General features: G+C 39.2%; 1 protein-coding gene across 7 annotated transcripts in view; it reads right to left on the bottom strand.

The window, feature by feature from the left end:
* CACNA2D1 (calcium voltage-gated channel auxiliary subunit alpha2delta 1) overlaps positions 1–26,005 on the bottom strand; it is a 561,607-nt gene that overhangs the window by 110,194 nt on the left and 425,408 nt on the right. For all 7 annotated transcript variants that reach the window (XM_075274041.1, XM_075274040.1, XM_075274043.1 and 4 more), the window contains exons 11-12: positions 14,102–14,260; positions 7,889–7,993 (exon numbers count right to left, since the gene is read on the bottom strand). In XM_075274041.1, coding sequence (XP_075130142.1) covers positions 7,889–7,993; positions 14,102–14,260 — 264 coding nt within the window. The remainder of the gene's footprint in view (positions 1–7,888; positions 7,994–14,101; positions 14,261–26,005) is intronic.

Genomic DNA, 26,005 nt, shown 5'->3' with positions numbered 1-26,005 from the left:
ATTACAAAGATTCTTATATTCACCTGCTGTATTCATTTATAAAAGTTACTTGAAACTGGAGGTATGCTTTAAGCAGGCCAAAACAAATTAGCAATAGTGAAAAATCACAGTGCTTGTGAAAAACAACTGCATTACATGTACATCCTCCCACAGGAAAGTTAATAGCGCAAGGACATCTCCACTAAAAACACATAATAGGTCTATTACCTTGTTAGCATAATCGCGGTTGGAAACTAGACACTGCATGACATAACTGCTCTGACATACAATAAAAGAGGGAAATAAATGTAAAAATGGCCACATTGTACAATTCTTTAGCAGGCCTGCTCTGTACAGTAGGCCACATGATTTGTGTTTCTTAATCTTTATATTGTAGTACCAGGCAGTTTTAGATTTACTATTACATTATTCAAGGGAACCAAAGAGTACGACTGCAAAACAGGGCTTACATATCTACGCTGAATAAATCTCTCTGTACTTTCTCAAGAGATTTTCAGAAGTCTGCATATGATGGATCGTCTCACTGCCTTGTATCCACTTGCCGGCATGCTATTATCCTGTATAATTTCCGCTCTCCTCCAGGCCCAGCACCAGCAGGTGTTTGGAGACTTAATTTAATAGATTTGGACTTCTGAGGACGCTTCAGCATCTGGTTGGGTATTCATACTTTTTCATACTGTTAATGCTGATTAATGTGCTAGGTTTTTATGCAAAAACATCCAGGAATATTACATGTTGAAATTGCAGGTTTTTGCTGGAAACTTCTTATTTGACAGAAATAAAGTATATACTACAGTAATATTGTACTATGGAAATCCCTATCAACTGGATCAGAGAATGGACAAATGATAGTATTTCTGTAAACACAAACATTTTTTTAATTAAGGACGCTATTTGGTTTATTTAATCCAATATATAGGCCAGTGGAACTGTGTATGGTACAAGTGGCACTGTAGACTGTGTGTGACTGCATATTGCTATGGGAACTTTAAAAATCTACTTCTACGGTACATATAATTCCAAAAACACTAAATAATCATCATATATCACTATGCTGTATGCTGGTGTGTCATCAAAGGTGAGAAGAGAGAATAAAAAACAGGGGAGAGAGGGATAGGAATGGCAACAAACAAGGACATTAATGTTCCCCATACAGTGGATCAGCTGATCTGCAGGGGTCTTGGCCACTGAACCCCTGCAGATGTAATATTCATGGCCTATCCTAATGATAGAACATCAATATAATAAATTTGGATACCACCTTTAATATACCCCTATATATTTTACACAGTTTATTGCCACCCAGAGGATATTTGCCTCATCAGGACCCCTATGCAGTATAATGGCCACATCACTGCACTCATATAGTATAAAGGCCCCTAATTCCTGCCCCCACACTGTATAATGGCATCCACCACTAACCCCATAGAATATGATCACTACCACTAGGAAGTTCAATGGCCCCCGTCACTGCTCCCATACAGTAAAATGGCCCTCATCAGTGTCTCTCATACAGCGGCTGGGCGTCCATCAGTTTCCTCCATATAGTGTCTCCCACAAAGTGGACGGCCCCCATTAGTGTTTCATATCACTGGCATCATGCAGGATTCAGTATCGACTCACTATTTACCTCATTGCTACCAGCCCTTCTCTTTCTTTGCTTTGGGCGCACTGATGAGATTTGTCAAGGGTGGAACTAGAAGCAGTGGGAGGCAGTGGCGAGCAGAGAGGTAAGTAATTCACTCCCACTGCCCGCAGCTAGTGTAGCGCCCCACAGAGTGGGTCACTACAAATGTCATCTTATGTGATCTATACTGTGTACTGTGAAGGTATAGTGAGATCCAGTCACCCTGTTAGCACACACAAAGTTCCACAGACACTGTCCCTTTAAGAAAAGGGGTGGAGCTACAGACTGGAAGAGGGTCTCTTTTTCAGTTCCAGATCAGAAAGTGCAGGAGGGTGCAAGAGAGGAGCAGGTGTGGAGGCGCAGTGTGTGCTGCAAGCCGCATGGTGTGATAGAACAGCACAGGAGGCCGGAGACCTGCAGAGATGAGATGAGACCTCACAGGCACGGAGCTGCAGTCATAGGACCATCAATTCCTAACTAGTGTGAGAAACACTAAGAACATTGAGAGACTCACTGGACCCAGGCCTAGTGAATGCAAGATTCCTGGAGGCTCAGTAACATACAGAGTTGGGGTGAGTGCATCCAGCATCCCAAAGAACTCGCGTTACCTGCTGTCCAGAAGGGGGATCTACCCAGTTGTAATTAACCTTTGAGCTCCTGGAACCCAGGACCAGAGGAAATCTATTAGAGAGTTTGAGCAGCAGTGGAAGGCTGAATCATACTAGTGGTAAAAAAGAAAGACTGGCATCTCACTATACTGGAGCAAGGTGAATCCTCCTGTAACATCTGTTATCTCCTGCTGACTACAGAAGTAAACTGTAAGTGTTTGGTTAACCCCTGTCTGGACTGTATTCTTTCATCGATCCTCTGTTACTCCTCCTGGAAACATCCCTTCTTCACCTATATCATCTGGCCCTGGGACCTGCCCTGGTTGGGGAGGGTATAACATCTGGCACTGCGTCACCATCTATTCCCAGAGGCCCTATCTACAGTGCCCGGCTTCACCTCAAGCCAAAACCCCAACTGGCGTCACGACAAACTTTTATTTTTCTTTATTTTTCTTTAATCCATTTTTGCTTAAAACTCCCCTTTTTCAAGGCGCTGCCGCCCCCGGTGTCGGGCCTGCTCGCACCGTGAATCTACATAGGCCGAGCTGGGGCGACTCACTAGCAAGCCACAGGTCTAATGTGGTCTATGGCCTACAAGTCAGAAAGGCAAGAGAAGAGTTTTATGGATTATTTCTCAACTAGTTTCAGAACTGGGTCAGCCCACGTCCTTATGGGCCCAGTGGACTCCTACTGTTTTTTTTTGTTTTTTTTTTAATAGGCCGTTATTTGCTGGAGTAATTCCAGCAGGTAACAGGCCATATTTACTTACTAATCCCTGTTCTTGCTCACAGCCACCTCAGCTTCCCTTTCTACTCTTCAGGGGACGCTGTGTGTATATCACATTGCTGGGGCCCCATGGAATGGAAGAAGGGGAAACAGAGGTGGTGTGAGCAGGAGTGGGGATTGGTAAGTAAGGCCCCGGCAAAGGTGTTTGTGTGCAGGGGCTGCTATGGGACATTATACTGAGTGGAGGCCACTTTGGAAAATTATAGTGTGTGTAAATGGGGTGTGGTGGCCAGGAAAAGGGGCACTATGCCATGGTGGAGGCCCCATGTCAAAGTCTGCCATGGGGCCTAGTCTTTGCTAGTTACATCTTGGGTCAGGGCTCCTCTTCTCTGCTATCTGGCTGCATTTTAAACAACCAAATTGACAAAACCGGGAGAATAGTCTGCACCACATACCTTGCTGCACAGTCTGTAGGTCAGCTTTTCTGGCACAAATTAAGCCAGAATTCTGACACACTGGAGGGACTTTTACAGCCCATCTAAGACAATTTCCCGCGCCAAACCATTTATTCTATGCCTCACTCGTCACGTTTTGTGAAAGTGGGCAGAGCAGAGTACAAAGCAAGGTTGGCTTGGAAAGCCTAAGCATGTAAAATTTGTTATAACTCACGATAGAAAATTGGTGTGAATTATGCATGAAATGTATTACATCTCCTGACCGGTGTCAATTTTATTTTGGCGCTTGGCAGCCAGAGCCTGTTAATAATTAAGGCATAATTCACACTGGTTGGAGATTGAAGACTGACTCCTCTACTTAGTTTAGCAAGTAGCTACATGATTGCCTATTACATAAAATAAAAAGGGTAATATACAAAAAAAAGGGTTTAAACGTAATCTGTAAGCATTCCTGGTTAACAACATCATTAACATCAACAGCGGCTTAGAAACATCACAATATATATTTACATATGCAGCTACCTTCAACTTGAATCTGATAACTCACTACACTATTGTAACTCACAAAAAAGCCATTGAAAGGAATAGAAAAAGTACAGTGGAACATGTACTGAAAATCAGATTGCTGTTCACATGATTTGTATAGTGTCTCAGTACTGACACCTTGTGGCAGTTTTAATTATTTTACATATCATAGCCATTGTGAAGAGAACAAGCTGAACTAAATGACAAAGTATACTATGGCTTCTATGGCTATACAACTGCATAGTACAAACTTTAATCTCTCACAAATATAAAAAGAGAACTAATACATTTTAATCAAGAATTAATACTGCTATATAAATGCCATAGGTATTTCAAGTCTTTCAATTTACCTTCTTTATCTTAAACCTTTGCAAATCAAGTGTAGTTATTAGAAGCAATCTGCTATAAGTAAACCTGGAAGCCTTTTACTATGTTGTGCTTATATGTAAAACATGTATATAAAGAATAGTAACAGAAATAGGAATTTACTATATGTATAGTACAGACATTAAAATTTCAAGTCATACATGAGCAATATAGTTAGTAACTGTGGTATATTTCTTCAGCATATGGCTAGATAGTCCCTATTGGCTACATCCTTAATCACTCAGCAGGACTAGATTTGTTATGCTGAGTTTTCAGAGCAGAAATGTGCTGTGGCTTTCATTAATAGCTTAGTTACTATTGTATATTAGCTACTTTAATAGGTTAAATCATATTTGTAATACTTTTTGTAAAGTATAAAGACAATGTGAAAATGTAATGTACATTTTGAGTGCAACAGAGCAGCCCTTTTATTCCAAAATCACATAAATCATAGTTCCTAAGACATAGTTCTGAACAATATTTCACAAATTGTTTGCAAAAATGTAAAAGGCAATGATGAACTATGTAAGATATAGAATATAATGAATAATAATAAAATAGTATGAATGGACTGAATAATATAATGGATGGACCGAATAATATACAGTCCTATGAAAAAGTTTGGGCACCCCTATTAATCTTAATCATTTTTAGTTCTAAATATTTTGGTGTTTGCAGCAGCCATTTCAGTTTGATATATCTAATAACTGATGGACACAGTAATATTTCAGGATTGAAATGAGGTTTATTGTACTAACAGAAAATGCGCAATATGCATTAAACCAAAATTTGACCGGTGCAAAAGTATGGGCACCTCAACAGAAAAGTGACATTAATATTTAGTAGATCCTCCTTTTGCAGAGATAACAGCCTCTAGTTGCTTCCTGTAGCTTTTAATCAGTTCCTGGATCCTGGATGAAGGTATTTTGGACCATTTCTTTCTACAAAACAATTCAAGTTCAGGTAAGTTTGATGGTCGCCGAACATGGACAGCCCGCTCTCAAATGATCTGAAAACAAAGATTGTTCAACATAGTTGTTCAGGGGAAGGATACAAAAAGTTGTCTCAGAGATTTAACCTGTCAGTTTCCACTGTGAGGAACATAGTAAGGAAATGGAAGACCACAGGGACAGTTCTTGTTAAGCCCAGAAGTGGCAGGCCAAGAAAAATATCATAAAGGCAGAGAAGAAGAATGGTGAGAACAGTCAAGGACAATCCACAGACCACCTCCAAAGAGCTGCAGCATCATCTTGCTGCAGATGGTGTCACTGTGCATCGGTAACAATACAGCGCACTTTGCACAAGCAGAAGCTGTCAGGGAGAGTGATGAGAAAGAAGCCGTTTCTGCACGTACGCCACAAATAGAGTTGCCTGAGGTATGCAAAAGCACATTTGGAGAAGCCAACTTCATTTTGGAAACAAAGATTGAGTTGTTTGGTTGTAAAAAAAGGCGTTATGCATGGCGTCCAAAAAGAAACAGCATTCCAAGAAAAACACTTGCTACCCACTGTAAAATTTGGTGGAGGTTCCATCATGCTTTGGGGCTGTGTGGCCAATGCCGGCACCGGGAATCTTGTTAAAGTTGAGGGTCGCATGGATTCCACTCAGTATCAGCAGATTCTTGAGAATAATGTTCAAGAATCAGTGACAAAGTTGAAGTTACTCCGGGGATGGAGATTTCAGCAAGACAATGATCCAAAACACCGCTCCAAATCCTCAGGCATTCATGCAGAGGAACAAGTACAATGTTCTGGAATGGCCATCCCAGTCCCCAGACCTGAATATCATTGAACATCTGTGGGATGATTTGAAGCGGGCTGTCCATGCTCGGCGACCATCTAACTTAACTGAACTTGAATTGTTTGTCCAAAATACCTTTATCCAGGATCCAGGAACTGATTAAAAGCTACAGGAAGCGACTAGAGGCTGTTATCTTTGCAAAAGGAGGATCTACTAAATATTAATGTCACTTTTCTGTTGAGGTGCCCATACTTTTGCACCGGTCAAATTTTGGTTTAATGCATATTGCACATTTTCTGTTAGTACAATAAACCTCATTTCAATCCTGAAATATTACTGTGTCCATCAGTTATTAGATATATCAAACTGAAATGGCTGCTGCAAACACCAAAATATTTAGAACTAAAAATGATTAAGATTAATAGTGGTGCCCAAACTTTTTCATTGGACTGTATGTACAGTAGTATGATATAACTGAGAACAAGACAATTACAGGCAAAAGCAGCAACAGGGATGGGAAGGAGGAAAATAAATAATAGTGAATAAAGAGTGGGGAAAAGAAAAGAGAAAATGAGACATTATTCGGACCAGAATGGAGACTGCTGTGGACCGATCTTAAATTCCGCCTCCTCCGGCAGAACCAGCGTTGATTGGCCGAATGCCATACAGAGTACAGCATTCAGCCAATCAACGCTGGTTCTGCTGGCAGAGGTGGAGTCTAAGATCGGTCCACAGCAGGCTCGATTCTAGTTCAATCAGACTCCGCCTCCTCACAGACGAGCCTCCGGCAGTACCAGCGTTGATTGGCTGAATGCTGTACTTTGTATGGTATTCGGCCAATTAACGCTGGTCAATGCATTCCTAGGGGAAAAAGTCAGCTCATGCATATCGCAAGCTGACAGGGATCCCGACCAGATAGAGCCCCAAAGAGCTGGGTGAGTGACATTCCCACCTAAATAAAGGTCATCCCTAGCTAACCCTGCCTGTAGATCTATCCCTGTCTCACAATCACATAGATCACAGTCTCATATGAACTGGATATTAAATCCACTGTTCGTATAAAGTGGAGGTCACCTGAATTAGCCAGCCAATTACTTTTTCCAATTATTTTCCGATGCCTCCGTTGTCGTAGTTCCTGTCCCACCTCCCCTGCACAGTTATTGGTGCAAAAAAAGCGCCAGGGAAGGTGGGAGGGGAATTGAATTTTTAGTGAGTTTGCCACCTAGTGTTCGACTGGAATCGAACATCTCAAACAGCCTGATATCCGATCGAACATGTACTCGATCGAATGCTGTTCAATCATCTCTACTTGCTACTGATAAAAAAAAAAAAAAAAAAAAGTCAGACTAGGGTTGTTCTGGAGATTTTTATGGGAACAAGAAAAAAGGGTCCTCCCAATTTTGCCATCGCTTATGATATCGAAGAAACGAAGGGGCAGGCTCGTTGAATTTTTAACATCTACTCCTTCTGTTCATGGCGAAGGTGTCTCATATTTTCTTACCCCCCCTCCCCTATTAATTCTATATGCATGATAAGTTGAGCTGAGTGTGCATGTGTGGGAGGGTTTGGTGAAATAGTTGCCAGCTGAATGAACAATTGACATGTAGCTGCTAAAGCTATATGGTCGCCTTAAAGAGGCGCCTGAAGAGTACATTTAAATATAAAATAACTTTGTAATATATCTTCTTAAAGAAATAGGTTTCCTTCTCTACTTATCAGGTTGCTCTCCTCCTTATCTTCACTTAGAGTGTTTGCAAACAGCTCCTTGATGTATTATATATATATATATATATATATATATATATATATATATATATATATAGTCCTAGGAAAGTACTCACAGTTTTATTCTTATTGTACAGCTTGAATGTTTCTGTTGCCTTATCCTCTCCTCCATCAGTGAACAGCATGATGATCTTATTACAGTTGGCTCTGGATACATTTGTCTGCAAAGAAGATTATCAATATTTAATTAAAAATAACACATTATTTATATATTTTAGAAACTTCCTGTATGTTAAAGAGTATTAGATACATTCAGCAGAGATGCAGGACAATAGACCTCCAGACCACCTTTTCACAACTGCATTCTAAACAAGCAAATAATGTCAACCAATTGAATAAGAAATGAAGAAAGTTGCTTATTCATGTATTATATGAATATATATATATATATATATATATATATATATATATATATATATATATATATATATATACATATGTCACTGAAGGGATGTCACTCTAATTGCTATGGTTCACTGAAGGAGTAACAAGTTAAAATGTAACTTTTATTAGATCCAATTAAAATGATTCTAAAATATGTAGTCCAAAACAACAATTTAAAGTAAGTGTAACCTTTTGTGTTAATCTATCAGTCAGGTTACTTTTAGTAAGGGTACTTAAAAAGGTTGTCAGATCACTCAGGATTTAATTGTCAGGTCCCCAGCGATCAGGGGAATGGAATACTGAAAGTTTTCCCTTGTGAATGGAGCACCAGTGCGCTTGTATGACTGGAGCTCCATTCACTGTTACTGCATAGCAGTAAATGGAGTGTCGGTCACGCAAATCAACTAGCCCTCTATTCATGAGGGGGAGGCAAAGTCCCCCATTTTCCTGATCTCTGATGGACTCAGAGGTCAGACCCCTAGCGATCTGACACTTGTTCCTTATCCTGTGAATAAGGGATAAGTTTTCTTATCCCTTATCTTTTCTTAATGGGACAACCCCATTAAGTACCTTTATCAAAACCAACATGACTGTCCAGGGGGCAGGTAAGGACACCTCTGTAATACATACTAATTGGTTATTTAAGTTAGATATAACGTACTGTACACTGAGCTTATATACAGAGGCCTATATCAAAATCCTGAGCTCCAATGTTAAATCTGTGCCCTTAACCTACAATGCATTACCTAAATTACTATTGTCTTCTAATCTGCAAATGGATCTATGGCCTTGGATGTGACCTAAACCTCTTCCACCTCTATAGCTGTAGCTAAGTATATGATTTAAAATATAAAACAATGGAAATTTTCCACCTGTGAGTTGAATTCGAGTAGGAGTCACCAGTACATGTCACCAGTGAAGGTCAATGTTTATTTTTATTTATTTTTTTTGCTCCAATGTAAGGAAATGATTTTTATTTTTTTTATGCTCCAATGTAAGGAAATGATTTGTGCTACAACTACAAAATCATATATTATTGGGTATACTCTGTTTCCCCGAAAATAAGACATCCCCCAAAAGTAAGGCATGGGGGGAGGTTTTGTTAAATTGCCTAATATAAGGCACCCCCGAAAATAAGACATCCCCAAAAACACTGCAGCCGGCAGAACACTGTGCACGATGTTCCGTGTGCACAGGTATGCCGGCTGCCTCCTCTGCTGTGATACCACTGTTCCTGCTGCTGTAAGATCGTATGCTGTGGGGAGTCCACTCTCCCAGCTCATCCCACAGCAGCCGGAACAGTGGTATCACAGCAGAGGAGGCAGCCAGCTTTCCTGTGCACACGGAGCACAGCGTTCAGCCGGCTGCAATGCCCACTAAGTAAGGCTCTCCGGCACAACCGCCGGAAGCCTCACTAATCTCTGCTAAGCCCCGCCCACCACTTCCACCACCGTGACCAACAGCAGCACCAGCACTGCTATGAAGATGGGGAAGGTAACTAGCATACCTCCCCCACCACCTCTTGCACCACCTACAACCGGCAGTCATGCCGGCACTCTGTTAAGGAAGCGCCGGCATGACTGCCGATTGTCCCCCGCTCCAGCCGCTCCATAAGACACCCCCCGAAAATAAGACAGGTCATATATTTCAGAAGAGAATTTAATATAAGACACTGTCTTATTTTCGGGGAAACAGGGTACTGGAAACACTTTAACACTACTCCAATCAAAGTGTTGTTTGTTAGGAAAGGAAATAAGTACACGTGTAATCCATTTCAAGGGCTATTCTATAGGACAGCAGTTTCATGGCCAGGTTATTTTCTCTGAATTTACATGCAGAATCACTGTAATTCTACTCTCTTTATCTGCCAGCCCCTATATCCTTGTCTGGTGCACTGAGTCAATGGGAGATATTTCTCAATGTACAGTACATGGTCTCAGCTGCAATCTTTGATCCTTTTGGAATTCCCAGAGAAAATGACTAAATGGAAAAAATAAGCCTTATTTGTTTAGCTAAAGTTTTAGATTTTAATAATCCTCTTTTCCTTTTGTTTTCCTAGTGTAACTTAAGACATTGTACATCTTCAGTGATTCAGAGAGACATCCGCCGACTCAGGGAGATACAATATACACAGAAAGTAATATGACACATATTGACGAAAATCATCTAAATTACAATCTGTAATATTTACAAATATTTACTTTACATTTTCAAAGATCATCTGGGATTATTTAACCTAATCTTACAAAACATAATAAACATCTGATATATCATTTTGGTGAATGCATACTCTACTGTATATCCTGCAGCTCCATATGCTTTTTTATAGTTTAATAAAATGGAATATTTCTTATTTGCAGGGTAGCTGTCCTGGGAGGATATATAGAACGTCAAATTATTATTTAGTCATACATAACTGATTCCAGCAAAGACTGATTATCTCTATTTCCCCAGAGTCTGCGACTCTCTGTATCTTAATTTCCCCAGATATATCAGCCTCACAATCTTGCACAGCTCTTCTTTTCCTCTTCATTTTATAGGCTAAACTGTAACGATATTATTTGACTAATAAGTATATCTTTTTATAAATGGAGAAAGTGGTATTTGGAAAGGAAATCCTTCATGAAAGCCTTTGGGAAATTGGAAACATTCTATGCAACATTTTTATTAGAGGGAGAAACTTTTAGAGACTAATCAAAAAAAAAATATATGATTTTTATATCAGAAAATAAGATGCAAACACACATGCATATATGTACATGTAATAATAAAACACATAGAATATATGGACATTAAAAGGCATTTGTGTGAACTAATCATTGCAAAAAACTAACTGAAAAGCCAACAGAGATAAGCAAGTAGTATTCAATCGAGTAGGTATTCGATTGAATACTACGGTATTCGAAATATTCGTACTCTATCGAATACTACTAGCTATTTGCAGTAAATATTCGATTCAGAACCAGCGTTGATTGGCCGAATGCTATACTGTGTATAGCATTTGGAAAATCAACGCTGGTTCTGCAGCAGGCTCGTCCTTGCTAGTCGGGAGAGCTGGCAGCTTGTTTTTTTTTTTTTTTTTTTAAATGTAGATTGTGAGCCCCACATAGAGCTCACAATGTACATTTTTCCCTATCAGTATGTCTTTGGAATATGGGATGGAAATCCATGCAAACACGGGGAGAACATACAAACTCCTTGCAGATGTTTTTTTGCCCTTGGCGGGATTTGAACACCAGGGCTCCAGCTCTGCAAGGCTGCAGTGCTAACCACTGAGCCACCGTGTGGCCCCTATGCTGGCAGCTTGCTGTTATAAGGGAGCTTACTTTTTCTCATAGGAATGAATTGACCAGCGTTGATTGGCCAGTGTACAGCATTCAGCCAATCAACGCTGGTTCTGCCGGAGGCTCGTCTGTGAGGAGGCAGAGTCTAAAATCAGACCACAATGGAGACAGCTGTGGTCTGATCTTAGACTCCGCCTCCTCACAGACGAGCCACCGACAGAAGCAGCGTTGATTGACCGAATGCTGTACACTGGCCAATCAACGCTGGTCAATGCATTCCTATGAGAAAAAGTAAGCTCCCTCGTAACAGCAAGCTGCCAGCTCTTCCGACTAGCAAAGATGAGCCTGCTGCAGAACCAGCATTGATTTGCCGCAGGCTCATCTTTTCTAGTCGGGAGAGCTGGCAGCTTACGGTTACGAGGGAGCTTACTTTTTATCAGCGCAACTGCAAGCGCTGTGCAGTTAAAGTGCACAGACCCCATAGACTATAATGGGGTCCGTGCGCTTTAACTGCACAGCGCTCCTCCTAAACACTCTCCTCCTGCTACTCATGGACTTGGTGACTCTCCTTTAGTCGAATAGTGGTTTCCCCTGAAACAAGTATTTTTTCCCATAGACTATAATGGGATTCAATATTCGATCGAGTAGTCTAATATTGAGGCTCTACTCAAAACGAATCTCGAATATTTCATGGTTCGCTCATCTCTACTAACAGTGTCTGGTGTCTAGTGCAAAGTTGAAGGGAGCAGTATAGGGATTTTTCGCATCCTTAGGGTATGTTCACACAGCGGAATTTGCATTCCGTGTCTGAACATTACCTGCAGCTTGCAATGCATCGGCATTCCGTCACAGCATTCCGCTCCAGATTAGGCCCAAATGAATGGGCCTAATCGGGAGGGAGCCTTGCATGGCGGACACCACGGCTTATTCAGCTGTGGAATCCACGACAAGAAGGGTCATCTCTCTTCTTTTTCCGCTACTAGCTAGGGGAAAAAAGAAGCGAGCGGCTCCCATTGAAGTCAATGGGAGCTGGTTTTACAGCGGATTTTGAGGCGGATTCCGTATCAAAATCCGCTGCCAAAAAAAAAAACGCCATGTGAATGGGCCCTTAAGGTCATGCACCACTCCCTGAAACTCTGAATAACACTCTGAAAAATTAAAATGTTATGGCACTTACAAGATGGTTAAAAACAAATAAGAAAAAAAACATTTTTGAACACAACTCTTAAAACAACTGAAAAAGCCCCCAAACACTTATTAAGTATCACCAGAGTTGTACAGACCCATACAATAAAGTTAATGTAACATCTGCCTCATAGTCAGTGGTGCAAAACTTATAAAAATATATATATATAATTGCAGAATTGCAGTTTTTTTTCCTGTTCTTCCCTATAAGGAGTTAATTAACATAACTAAGGGTTGGTTCACATCTAAGTTTGTCTTCCATCTGGGGGAGTCCGCATGGGGACCCCCTGAACAGAATACCAAACTCAATTGCAATCAATCACTGTGCATTAAAAGCACATGGATCCCCATAGACTATAATGGGGTCCGTGTTCTTACTGCCAGATCTCGGCACAGAACATGCGGACAGGAAAGTAGTTCACAATCTACTTTCCTGTCCACATAATTCATGCGGGAAGCACGCGGCAAACACACGGACTCCATTATAGTCTATGGGGTCCGTGTGCTTTTACTGCACAGCGCTTGCAATTACATTTGGTATTACGTTCAGGGGGGTCCCCATGTGGACTCCCCCAGACGGAATACCAATGCAGATGTGAACCAACCCTAAGAAGCTAAATGTATACTACAATTGTGCCACTAAAGGTTTGGTTTTTTTAGTGTCTGTATTTAAGAATGATTCTCCATAAAGTCAAGTGGAATTTATACAACTGTCAAGACCTCCAACATATCAGGTCAGTGCAAAGATCCAGCATTAGTTATATATCGGGCACTGTACTGCTCACTTGCTGTACTTTTAGTAGCAGTGGTTATGTGTATTGCAGGATTGTCCAACAGACTTGTAGTACCCATAACCACCGCTATCAAAATTATAGCTTGTGAGTAGTACAGTGCCCAGCATGTAAGCAAAGTTAGCAGTGGCAAACTCAGAGAAAATTGCTGATTTACAGGGGATTACCACAGTCAGACTTTCACCAATCTAAAATTGATGGTGTTTGTTAAGAATAGGCCATCAATTTTGTGAAGGCAAATAACCCCTTTAATGATAGTTTAACCCTTGCAAGGTAGAGGAAGAGCATAAGTAAATATAGAAGGCACCGAGTAGATGTAGATGCTTTACCAGTATTTTCCTAGTTTAGGCCTTTTTTGCAATAGGACAGATGTTTGTTGTCACTCATGTCATTCAGGTTTATAACACCATAACCAGCATAAATATTCTACAAAACAGGAACACATGCATTTATGTGCGGATATTCCTCACTTGTAGAACTGGAGCCCCTTGAGTATCTATGCCGAGTCTCCAGTGGCTATAAACAATATAAGACAACATCTTTGAAGCTTTCAGTAAGACTCCTTGGTGACTAACATTCCATTTATAGTATGTGGTAAATGACTGCCATTGTATTATATACTTACATTACGAAGCTGATCAAAAGCAAATTTGAAGCCTTGCTTATAGTCTGTAGTTCCCTTGGCAGTGATGTTATTGACTGCTTCTTTAAGAACCTTCTTATTTCTAACGTTTGCTTGAACTAGGTGATGGAAGCAGCTGACATCATGAGCATTGCTGTTAAACTAAAAGAAGGAAATGGAAACATGTTAATATAACAACCTCTAATTTATTGCTTAGATACCTCTTACAGAAAAAAGAAATCTGGATTAAAATCAAAGACAGTACAAGTTATGCATTCACCTCGCTCAATTCCAGATTAAAAAGCAATAAAACTGCCATTGATGCTTCTAGTTCCCATCTGTTTACCCTGTTAGATATTGATTTGTTGGCTTTGTACACATATGTAGGGTAAAATGTTGTTAAAAATAATCAGGTACTGCACTGTAAATGAAAAAGGGCAACATGTACACAAGTTTTATATAGTAATCTACCCATTATATACATTATTATGTGCATCCTTTAAGAATCTGTGCACTATTTGTAACAATTTGTCTTAACCCAGGGTATCTAAACAGTTAAACAAATTGCAAATAGTCTTTGAAGCACTTTACAAATTAGAGGGTACATGAGCAAAACAATATTAGACATAACAATGTAACGAAATAATTTACATAACAAACAATAGAAGTGAGGACTCTGCTCATGAGAGTTTACAATCTATGCAGAAACAGGGCTTGTTTGGTACAACTCATGTGTTTCCATGGTTGTCAGTTACAAAGTTCCTGTGTGCATGAATGATCCTGCAATCCATATGTCACTCTATTTGCTTTGCCTCCAGTTCTAAAATAGCAAGGAGAAGGGGTATTCAACAAGGAGTAACATACATTATGTCTGCAAGGACTTAATGCACACAAGAATTGTAGTCTTCATTTATGGATATGCATAGGTCTGCAAAGTAGCTGTATAAACAAATACTGTACATAGATTCAATTTAAATGGTTACAAACCTGTTCCTTGACCTTTATAAATAACTGTTGTATGGCATATATGTAGGTATTAATACACTATGTGGGCCTATACTGTGGCTGCTTGGTTGACGAAAACTTAGTTTAGCATCCACACTTCATTTTCTGATTCAACTTGAGAGAAAAGCTTAAAAGAAAATTATCACTTTGAGTATATAAAGCTTGACAAGAAGCCATAAGTCAACTAAAGTAAAACTATTTCAGCAATGTTAGTATTACATCAACTATCAAACTGTATCTCAGCATCATTAAACTTGATATATAATATGTAAGAAAACTGATCCCAGGAAACAATGCAGATGACCTGTTGGTAAGAAGAGGTCAAGTAAGTGCACAGTTAAGTGCATAAGACTTCAGCTTCACTAACCAATCTCTCTATTTTACCTGAGTCCTCAAACTTTTATAGACATACAATACATTTTACGATACCAAACATTGGACACTAAGCACGATAAATTCATGCTCAGTGTAACTTATTTATAAACACATTCTATATAGATTGATGAGTTATAAGATGAAAGGATTACAAGTCATAAAAAAAGTTCTTTTTTTTTCTTTCTACCAGTTCATAACAAATTAAAATGACAAGAGTTTAAACCATTAAAACTTTCCAGAAACTGGGGCAACATGGTATCCTGGGTTTGAATCCTGCCAAGGACATCATCTGCAAGGAGTTTGTATGTTCTCCCTGTGTTTCTGTGGATTTTCTCACGTACTTCAAAGACATACTGATACGGAAAAATGTAGATTGTGAGCCCTATATATCTCTATATACATTGGAAAAAAAAAAAAAACTTTCCAGAAACTGAACAGTGGTAGAATAAGGGAGAATATATCTAGGCAAATATAGATTTTTGGCAACCCAAGTAATTTAAAACATAAGCATGGGGGGAAGGGTCATTTTAACACATTGGTGGGCCCTGTGCTAAGGTTTCATAAATGGGCCCTCCATCACCACTGCTTAGAAATACTTGACCTGCACAAATTATAATGTCCATTTAATGCCCCCCACATAATATAATGTCCCTTAGTGGAACTCACACAGTATAATGCCTCCCTAGTAGCCCCATACAATATAATACCCCTCATATTGTCCCCTTCCAGGTTGCCCCCATATTTTCATGACTCCCTCCAGGTTACCCCCCAAATTCATGTCCCCCCCACCCCCGTTTCCCTCATAGTGTCACGTGTCCCCCCAAAATTGCTCCCACACTGTCATGTCCTCCTCAGCATGCCCCCACAGTATCATGTCCCCCCAATCCCTGGGAGGCTTCCACACTATCATGTCCCCAACCCCTCAGGTTGCCACCACAGTATCATGTCCCCTCATTCTTGAGGTTGCCCCCTCAGAATGATGTCCCCCCCACCCCTCAGGTTGCCCCCACAGTATCATGTCCCCCACTCCCTAGTTTGTACGCATAGTGTCATGCCCCACCAGGTTTCCCCAACTGTTTTATGTCCCCATCAAATTGTTCCCTCAGTGTCATGTTCCCCCAAAATTTTCATGTCCCCCTCAAGGTTACCCCCCAGATTCATGTCCTGCCACCCCACAGTTGCTCCCACAGGGTCATGTGTCCCTTCAAGTTGCCTGTATACTGCCATGTTCCCCCAGCCCCCAGGTTGCCCCTACAGTATCATGTCCCCTGATCCCTCAGGCTACCCCACAGTTTCATGTCCCTAACTGTATATATCAAAGAGAAAAAACAAACCTTAAAATTCCCCTTTCCCACAACACTCTTCACTCACGTCTCGGAGTCTTTAAAGTAGTAACAGGCACAATAAGTGACGTCACTACATTGCACCTCCTGCTCCCAGGACATATGGAGCAAAGACAGCAGCTGGGTGGTGAAGCAGAGAGCGGATGGCTCCTTACTTCATCACTGGCTTCAACTCATCAGTGTCTTCCGGACAAACCCTTTAAGGGTGAAAATATTTGTATATAAGTGCAATTTGACCACCGCTGTGCATAGAGTAAAACATTGAGCTAATCAACAAATATTTTAACAGTTTAAGGAAATAGTTGAAAAAAGAGACCTAATTTACAAAAACGAACTTACAGACATTAATGATAGTAGTCCATGGCAAGCAAGCCATTTATTTCATTATTCATACTGCGCTGAATTTCACTGTGTGGTTTTATACAATTAAACAAGCATATGGACAGTCTACATTAGCAGCCATGTCTTTTATGACCTACGGTAATTCATCTTGTATCATCCCCATGCTGATACAATATCACGTGGATAATTTATATTAATTAGTAACCTGCTGACCAAGTGTATTTAACTGAACCAGAAATGAAATAAGTGAGATACATGTATTACCTTATTTGTAAATGTGAAAATTCCCCAAGCAACTAGTGTCAGAAGAACAGAAATAGATTATATGGCTAGGCAGATGAAACAGTTAATATTATGAAGCCATTACAATGCAGTAATTTTTTTTAAACAAATGGTTACATAATTTGGTATCAGTTGTCTAACCAATTAAACAACTGTCATTTATCTATTCATACAGCTATCGGCCATCACTCTCAATAACTATCATCCACATAAAGATGTAGCAGAGGTTATCATCAAACTTAACACATTAACAACACTAAGGGTGGTGCCACACAGACATGACTGCAGTCAGTTCTGGGGTCATAAGTGCTGTCACTAATAAGTGACACTGATTAATTCCAGAGGGAATGAAACACTATATACCTGAATGTAGTTATAACTGCACTCAGTTCTGGGGTCACAGGATATGTCACTAATAAGTGACACTGATTAATTCCAGAGGGAATGAAACACTATATACCTGAATGTAGTTATAACTGCACTCAGTTCTGGGGTCACAGGATACGTCACTAATAAGTGACACTGATTAATTCCAGAGGGAATGAAACACTATATACCTGAATGAAGTTATAACTGCACTCAGTTCTGGGGTCACAGGGTACATCACTAATAAGTGACACTGATTGATTCCAGAGGGAATGAAACACTATATACCTGAATGAAGTTATAACTGCACTCAGTTCTGGGGTCACAGGATACGTCACTAATAAGTGACACTGATTAATTCCAGGCTATTTCTCATTTCTGAGGGGACGTCACACTAAGTACCTGGATGTAGTTATAACTGCACTCAGTTATGGGGTCACAGGAGATGTCACTAAAAAGTGTCACACTGATTAATTCCAGGCTATTTTTTATTACTGAGGGAGTGACACACTATATACCTGACTGTAGTTATAACTACACTCAGTTCTGGGGCCATACATACTGTCACTTATAAGTAAGTGATTAATTCCAGGATATTTCTCATTACGGAGGGGGTGACACATTATATACCTGGATGTAGTTATAATTGCACTCAGTTCTGGGGTCACAGGGGCCATCACTAATAAGCAAGTGTCACACTGATTAATTCCAGGCTATTTCTTACTTCTGAGGGAGTGACATACTATGTACCTGGATGTAGTTATAACTGCACTCACTCTTGGGGCCATAGGTACTGTCACTAATAAGTAAGTGATTAATCCCAGGATATTTCTCATTACTGAAGGGGTGATGCACTATATACCTGGATGTAGTTATAACTGCACTCAATTCTGGGGTGACAAGGCTATCACTAATAAGTGTCACACTGATTAATTCCAGGATATTTATCATCACTGTGGGGGTGACACACTATGTACCTGAATATAGTTATAACTGCACTCAGTTTTGGGGTCACAGGTGCTTCATAATATTAACTGTTTAATCACTTGTGGTCACTGAACTAAGTGCAGTTAGAACTACATCCAGGTATATAGTGTGCACCCACTCAGTAAGAGACAGCTTGGAATTTATCAGTGTTTTAATTATTAATGACAGAATTTGTGACCCTACAACTGAGTGCAGGTATAACTACATCCAGGTATATAGTGTTTCACCCTCTCAGTAATGACAAATAGCCTGGAATTAATCATTGTGCTACTTACTTATCAAAGATGGAAGCAGAGTGGTTCAGTGGTTAGCATTATGGTCTTGCAGTACTGGAATCCTGGGTTCAAATCCAGCTAAGAACAATAAAAATATTTTTGCTGTGTATGTGTCTGTTTCCTCTTACACTCCAAAATGATAGGAAATTTAGATTGTGAGCCTATTCACCTATACACACTTATTTTATTATATAAACTACCAACTATTAAATAAACAGCAGGATTACGGTTTTATGCAGCTGTGACATAGTTGTAAAGTTTACTGTTGCATAAGATTTGTTCCATGTTTATATTTAATCTACAGGCTCTATACTATGAAATTACAATAGAATAAAACGGACAAAAAGAGCATTGCATTGATAATGTACGTGGCTGACTACAATTAGCAATAGCACAGACTAATGATCTTTAAACAAACAAAGCAAAGAAGAGAGTTCATGAATATGTCCAAGTGAAAAAAAGAATTATGATTTTTAACACGTTTATAGTACAACAATAAGGCCATCCTTGGAGCACACTGACACCAGTTATTTGTGTATAAGCATGTCTATTATAGTCCAAAGATAACTGGAATATGTAGTGTAGTGTAATATTGTAAAAACATTATTTAACAAAAACATCATGTTAGTAATAAGCCTCATAAAACTAAAAGCACCTAAAACATGTACTTCATGAATATTTTAACCTTACACAGCAACTGGATTGGAGGTGAATTTTCTTAAAGATGGCCACTAGGTGGTGACAAAGTATATATGTTATCCATATGAACTGCTGAGACGTTTGCAAATACAAGTCCACAGTTATCCTATAATGTATGAAGCTTAATTCAATGTTGCCAGCAACAGATAACAAGATACAATAGTCTTTTAGATATAGCAATTAGATAACATCATTCTAGATGACACTTGGAATATTAAAAATACAAACATTTAATCTTCCCAAAACAGCTAAATATAATAATTTTCTTATTATTTCAGTAATATGTGCTTATGAGAAAAAAATAGATGGAAGTAAATTACTTTTTTTAATCCAATCTCTTTTTCAACATTTTACATATCAAATATGATGCAAGTTATAGTGAAAAGAACGATTATCTTAGCAAATGTCACCTGCCAGTTTGAAAGGATTTTCCCACAAAAAATATTTTTTATCTTGTATTTTTGAGTTTTCATTAATACTTAAAGACGCCCTAACATCAAATACAAAAAGTTACATGACATATATTGTGCCTGAGTAATTTGGCTTTTTTTTTTAGCCAGTCCTCCCATTTAAAAGTTGTAGCCCTGAAAGATTGTATGTAAATCAGCTTTTATTCTTCTGGTGGGCAGAAAAACAAAACTGCCCATTTGGTGAAAGCAGTAACCTTCCATGGGCCATATCTTTTGAATGGGTGGACTGATTAAAAAAAAAAATTAAGATCGCAATTACAATCATATGATGTACCAATGTTTCTCCGAAAATATGACCTACTCCAAAAATAAGTCAGCATGATTTTTCAAGATTTTTTGGAGTATGTTTGAAATATAAACTCTCCTCCAAAAATAAACCCTCTTCCAAAAATAAGCCCAAATGCAAAAAATAAACCCTACTCTGAAAATCAGCCCTAGCTTCAGTTCGTTAGAAAAAAAAAAAAAAGTTTCCAGACTATACATGTAAAAACAAAAGCAAATAGAATACAGCAGAACTGATACAGTAGGCCCTTCATCAATGAAAGCAGACACACGAAAAATAATTGCACCGCCAACAGAGTCACACATTGACTCTAATGGAGCTATCTGTACAAGATGGCACTAGCAAGAGCATTGTCTACAACAATAAGGGCTGACTACCGGTAGTACTGGTTTCTCACACACAGAACAGGTAGTCCCACTGGCATGGCTACATTGTGGCTGCCTCCGGTCACCAGGGGAAGCCAACTGCTACACTTGGCTGCAGTGGAATGCTGATGCAATGGCAAGGAGGCTGAGACAGGAGTGACACAGATCTGTGTGTGAGATCCCATCCACCATTAGCACTTGCCAACTCTAAACTGTTTTGGGTGCAAGGGGTCTAGTGAGTCGATTGTTGGTAATAGAAAAAATAAATAAATAAAAAAAAATAAAAAGAGCCATCCCCTGAAAATAATCCCTAACCTATCCTTCAGACCAAAAAATAATATAAGACCCGGTCTTATTTTTGGAGAAACATGGTATGTATTTTTTTTTTTACTTGATAACAGGTCCTCTTTAACTCTTGCTCATAGTTATAACATTTTTTGCATTGGTTATTGAAAAATGTTTATATAATGAGATGTTAAAGGAAAAATATACAAAAATAGTTTTTTGAGAAAATACTATTGAGAAGTCTCTCATCAGCAACCTTTTAATTATTACTATTACTATTAGTAGTGACATACAAGACGGATGGAGAGAGAAAGGGACCATTTACACAGAGTTTTCTGGCATGGATTCTGACGGAGAATTTGCGTCAGAATCCGCACGGAAAAAAAGCCTCCCATTGACTTCAATGGGTTCCTTTTTCGGCGGAAAAAGGAACCCATTGAAGTCAATGGGAGGCTTTTTTTCCCGCACGGGTTATGACGCAAATTCCGCGTTAGAAAACTCCACGTGAATGGATCCAAAGACAGGAACCTATCATTAGGCATGGCTGCCGTAAGTACTTGACTGCTCTTTGGACCCTACTCTGTTGCATGACATTAAAATTTACTCTAGCCATCTCATCTTATTTATAAATATTCAGGGGACTTAGATGACTCTGATGTGTTGGGTTGTAGTTTATTCCCATCAGGATCTGAACCTTTGTGTTACTGGGCAGTGGACTGACTGCTGTACTGCAAAGAGTCCAATTACTGATGCCTCTAGTTATATAGACTAATGTCTGAATATGTTAATAAGTTGTGCTTTTCATTTCCACTGTTTCACAATGACTGTCTTATCTAGAGTTTTTCCTTTAATTAAGCTATATAACATGGCATTTCTGACATGTCAGTACTTTGGGGTAAGGCTTGATTTAATATATGTCGACAATTCAACCTGTTTTAAGACTGTCAGGTCATGCTAGATCAGTTAATGTCTTGTAGAAGTCAAACATATGACCCTGCTTTGTCACAAAGATCTTGAACTTTCGATTGTACTGTGACTAAAGTCTGACATTGCAATCTGCTGCATTTTAGTCTCAAAAATATACACTTATTCAAAAGTATAACAAAAACAATGTGTGTTACAATGGATACAACCTTCCAATGCATATATCAAATATGCTATATCAAGAAGATACATTGCAATATAAATTACAGTTTGACATTCAACAGTGCAATGGTACCAAAATGAAGAAGGAACACCATTAGAAACAATTAAATCAGTCCGGCATTCAAAGAGAAAGGACATAATGTACATTGGGAGCGTAGGTGGATGACAGACAGCCACCTAACATACTATTAAACTGGTCCGCCACATCAAAACGGATGGCATTCATTTTCACATTAATCATATCAGTGATCCGTTTCACAACCACAGAAAAGCATAGGGACGGAGACCACCACTGAAAAACAATGTGATTCTTGGGGGCTAGTAAAAGAAACTGAGCAAGGCAGAATTCCCAGAAATAAAACATCGAAGAGAGATGGCAATCTCTATTAGTGACCATGCTTCTCATTCTTAGTACTATATCCCAGAACTTGGACACTATTGTGCAGGACCAACATATTTGGTACATGGTACCTCTTGAATTACAACTTCTAAAACATCGGGGAGAGAGGGACAGATAGATGCTGTGTAATCTAGTCGGGACAAAATAGCAACGGTGGAGAATTTGTATGTAAGTGTTCATCAAAGAAGCATGCCAACTGCCTCTGCTCAGCGTTTCACAACATTGTTGCCATTCAGATAACTTTAGAGTAGTGTGGAAGTCTTCCTCCCACTGCATCATAAATAGTAGTTTGGAACCACTTGGAGGATGATGTAAAGCAGCTAGTGCTTCCATAATTAAAGCAGTGTAAGAAATTCAGCTCTTTCTGGATGTTAACTTGGGCTTGCTTGCCCAGGACAAATCCTATGTGATCACGATGGACCAGAAGGGGTAGCAGTGCATTCAGATGCTTAGCCAGAATCAAAGTCAGTCATTTAGTATCCAGATTAATGAGGAATATAGGGCGATGGTTTGCTGGGAGGGTATGGTCGTTGTTTGACTTAGGGATTACAGTGATCAGGGTGTCTAAGTCATTACATGGCCTCTTATTACCCTCTGTAATATGGTTACAATAAGAGACAATATAAGCAGTAAAAACAGCAGAAGACTTTTTGTAATACATAAAGAACCACCCATCAGGTTCTGGGGCTTTTCGTAATTTTATTTTTTTAATAGCATCCTCCACTCCTTCAGAGGTTATGGAGGCAATCATTATATCTCTCACCTGGGAGGTTATGGTAGGGAGAGGAATTTGAAATTGTCTGATTTACATGTAGGTTTTGCTGTTCACTTGAAAAATCAGACATATTTGTGAACGGACAGTTAAGAACACCCACGGACAGTAAAACAACGCACCCGATGTCCATTTAAATCAATGCAAAATTTAACGGACATAGCTAGTGTCCGATGCTAATGTCTGTGCAAGATTGTTACAACAGTAGCGTGAACGCTCCCTTAGAGACGGACCTGAGATGAGTCAAATGCAATATAAAAGTGCAAACCTGAGAGACTCAACAGAGTGTCCAATGGAGCTCTAAATCATTAGAGTTCAACATTGGCCAAAGAGAAAAACTTTGATCACCCCATCGGAGCTTGGGTAAGACGTCTTGAAGTTGTGGGATGACTTCATCACCAATTTAGTTGGGTTCCACAATCTCATTTGTGTCGACGCAAACATGGAGAGAGTGTTGCATTGTCCCAATTAATCACTTCAATGCAAAGAGCCTCCAGAACATGCGTACCATATAAGTGTGGTAGTTCATTTGAAAATTAAGGGAAAACTGGAATCCCCATTGGTAATAAACTTGTTAAAGTGTAATTTATTATAGCTGCCATCTTCTCTCTAGGGTAGATGTACTTTAGGCGGCAATCCAGGCAAAACAAGTAAGTCATGGGCAAGTGTCAAAACATGGTCCTGTATCTCGGAATAACAGAGTCGTAGAATGACATCACATGGACTTTCTGAGTTATGTGAGTGAACCAGGGCCCGGTGTATGCAGAATAATTCAGGCTGAGCACAGTAACAGTGTCCTTCAGTGCTCTTATAGACTCTGGGAGGTCTCGGATACAAATATTTGCTCTACAGGAACAGTTCTCGGGGTACTCTAGCTTCAGCTTTAGAGATTCAATCTGAGTGGTATGTTCCAAGATTTTGTGCCTGTCAGTGTCAAGCAGCACTACTACTACCTCATCGATTTTGATCTCAACAGCAGAAAGCCTGCATCCAAAATCCTGGACTTGTGGGTTAAATTGCACCATACCTTTTGCTAGTTCATCCTGGAACATTGTTTGAATATTTCAAAACAAGTCAGTGGAAAGGAGATGAGTTTCTTCCACTGTTGCAGTCTCTTGACCTTCCTGAGGTAGGCTGGTGTTTAGTCATTGGCCACCATGTTAACCAAGGATCCCCAAATTGGATATTTCTGGTATAGGTTAATTCAGAAAAATGAAAAAACAATATTGACAGCTCAGTGCTAGAAGCATAGAGTAAAGATTTAGTAGTGTCACACTACATGGTCAGCACTCATTGTGGTTTCTGACCTTACAAAATTTTTTATTAGGTGGTAGTCAAGTTTTTACTAGAGATTCTAAGTAATTCCTACTGGTGAAATTCACTATAAAAAATTAACAATAACCTTCACAAGGTCCTTATTATATCATTGTTTTCATACATGGACTATTCCAAACATTTTTTTTTCCAACGGGGAGGGCAGTAACTCCTATTACAGTTAGTGCTGATGGAACAACAGCTCCAGTCAATGTTATTATGAAGAAGATAACAGTTCAATGTACTTAGTCATATACGTATGGTTTTTTTTAGCTTATTTAGAAAAATATAGAGGGGGAGGATAACTACACTGTCCTCTCCGCAGAGATGCTACTGATTCTAAATATGGAAAACTGTTTTCACAGAAGTTTTCCTTTAACTACAATTGTAATCATTTCCTAACATTAGCCTTAGACTGCTTTAAAATGGTCACAGTGCTAACACATTTTCCCACATTCCCAGCAGTTATACTAATCCTGTGCTATATAGAGTAGGTGTTGTTTGTTCTGAAGTATGTTATCTCTATAAGACACTGTATTCCTGCATAGAAGTATTTCCTCTACATTACCTCTGATTTTCTAAGTTCTCTCCTCTGGACACAATGACAACTATTAGATTGACACTTTGGCTCAAGAATCTTCAGCTATACTACTGCCTACCCATACATCTTTGTTCTCAACTCACCTCTTGGCAGACTTTCAACTGACATAAAGGAACTGCAATTTAGAAAAAAACAATCACATTTTTCTTATATACCATATTAAATTCTACATAATATAACTCAATACTGACATACTAGAATATAATATAAAAGAACTTGTCAGATTTTTTTGTAATTTTATTTGTTACTTTTCTATTTTTTAGCCAACTATTTTGCGGACAACAACAGGTATTGTTGAATTCTTATTTCAATACTGTTTGATGCACTTGCATATACAGTCAACAAAAGCTCGGTAAAAATGAAAAGCAGTCATAGAATGGTAACTCATGTTCCCATTCGTGAGCTTAAAGTGTATTGTTGTAACTGAAAGAGGCGTTTAGATTTTCTGAAAAACTTGATATTGTCAGTTTCCATAATGAAAAAAGTCTGCACATTACAGGAATTGTGCAGCCTGTCAGGATGTTTTCTATGTAATGTGCACATTCAAGTCTAAACTGAAAAGACTCCTTGTCTAAAGACAGAAGCTTCCTAGTAAAT

This window comes from Leptodactylus fuscus, chromosome 5, assembly GCF_031893055.1.
Source record: "Leptodactylus fuscus isolate aLepFus1 chromosome 5, aLepFus1.hap2, whole genome shotgun sequence".
NCBI lineage: Eukaryota > Metazoa > Chordata > Amphibia > Anura > Leptodactylidae > Leptodactylus > Leptodactylus fuscus.
This window is presented reverse-complemented; position numbering and strand designations above follow the sequence as displayed.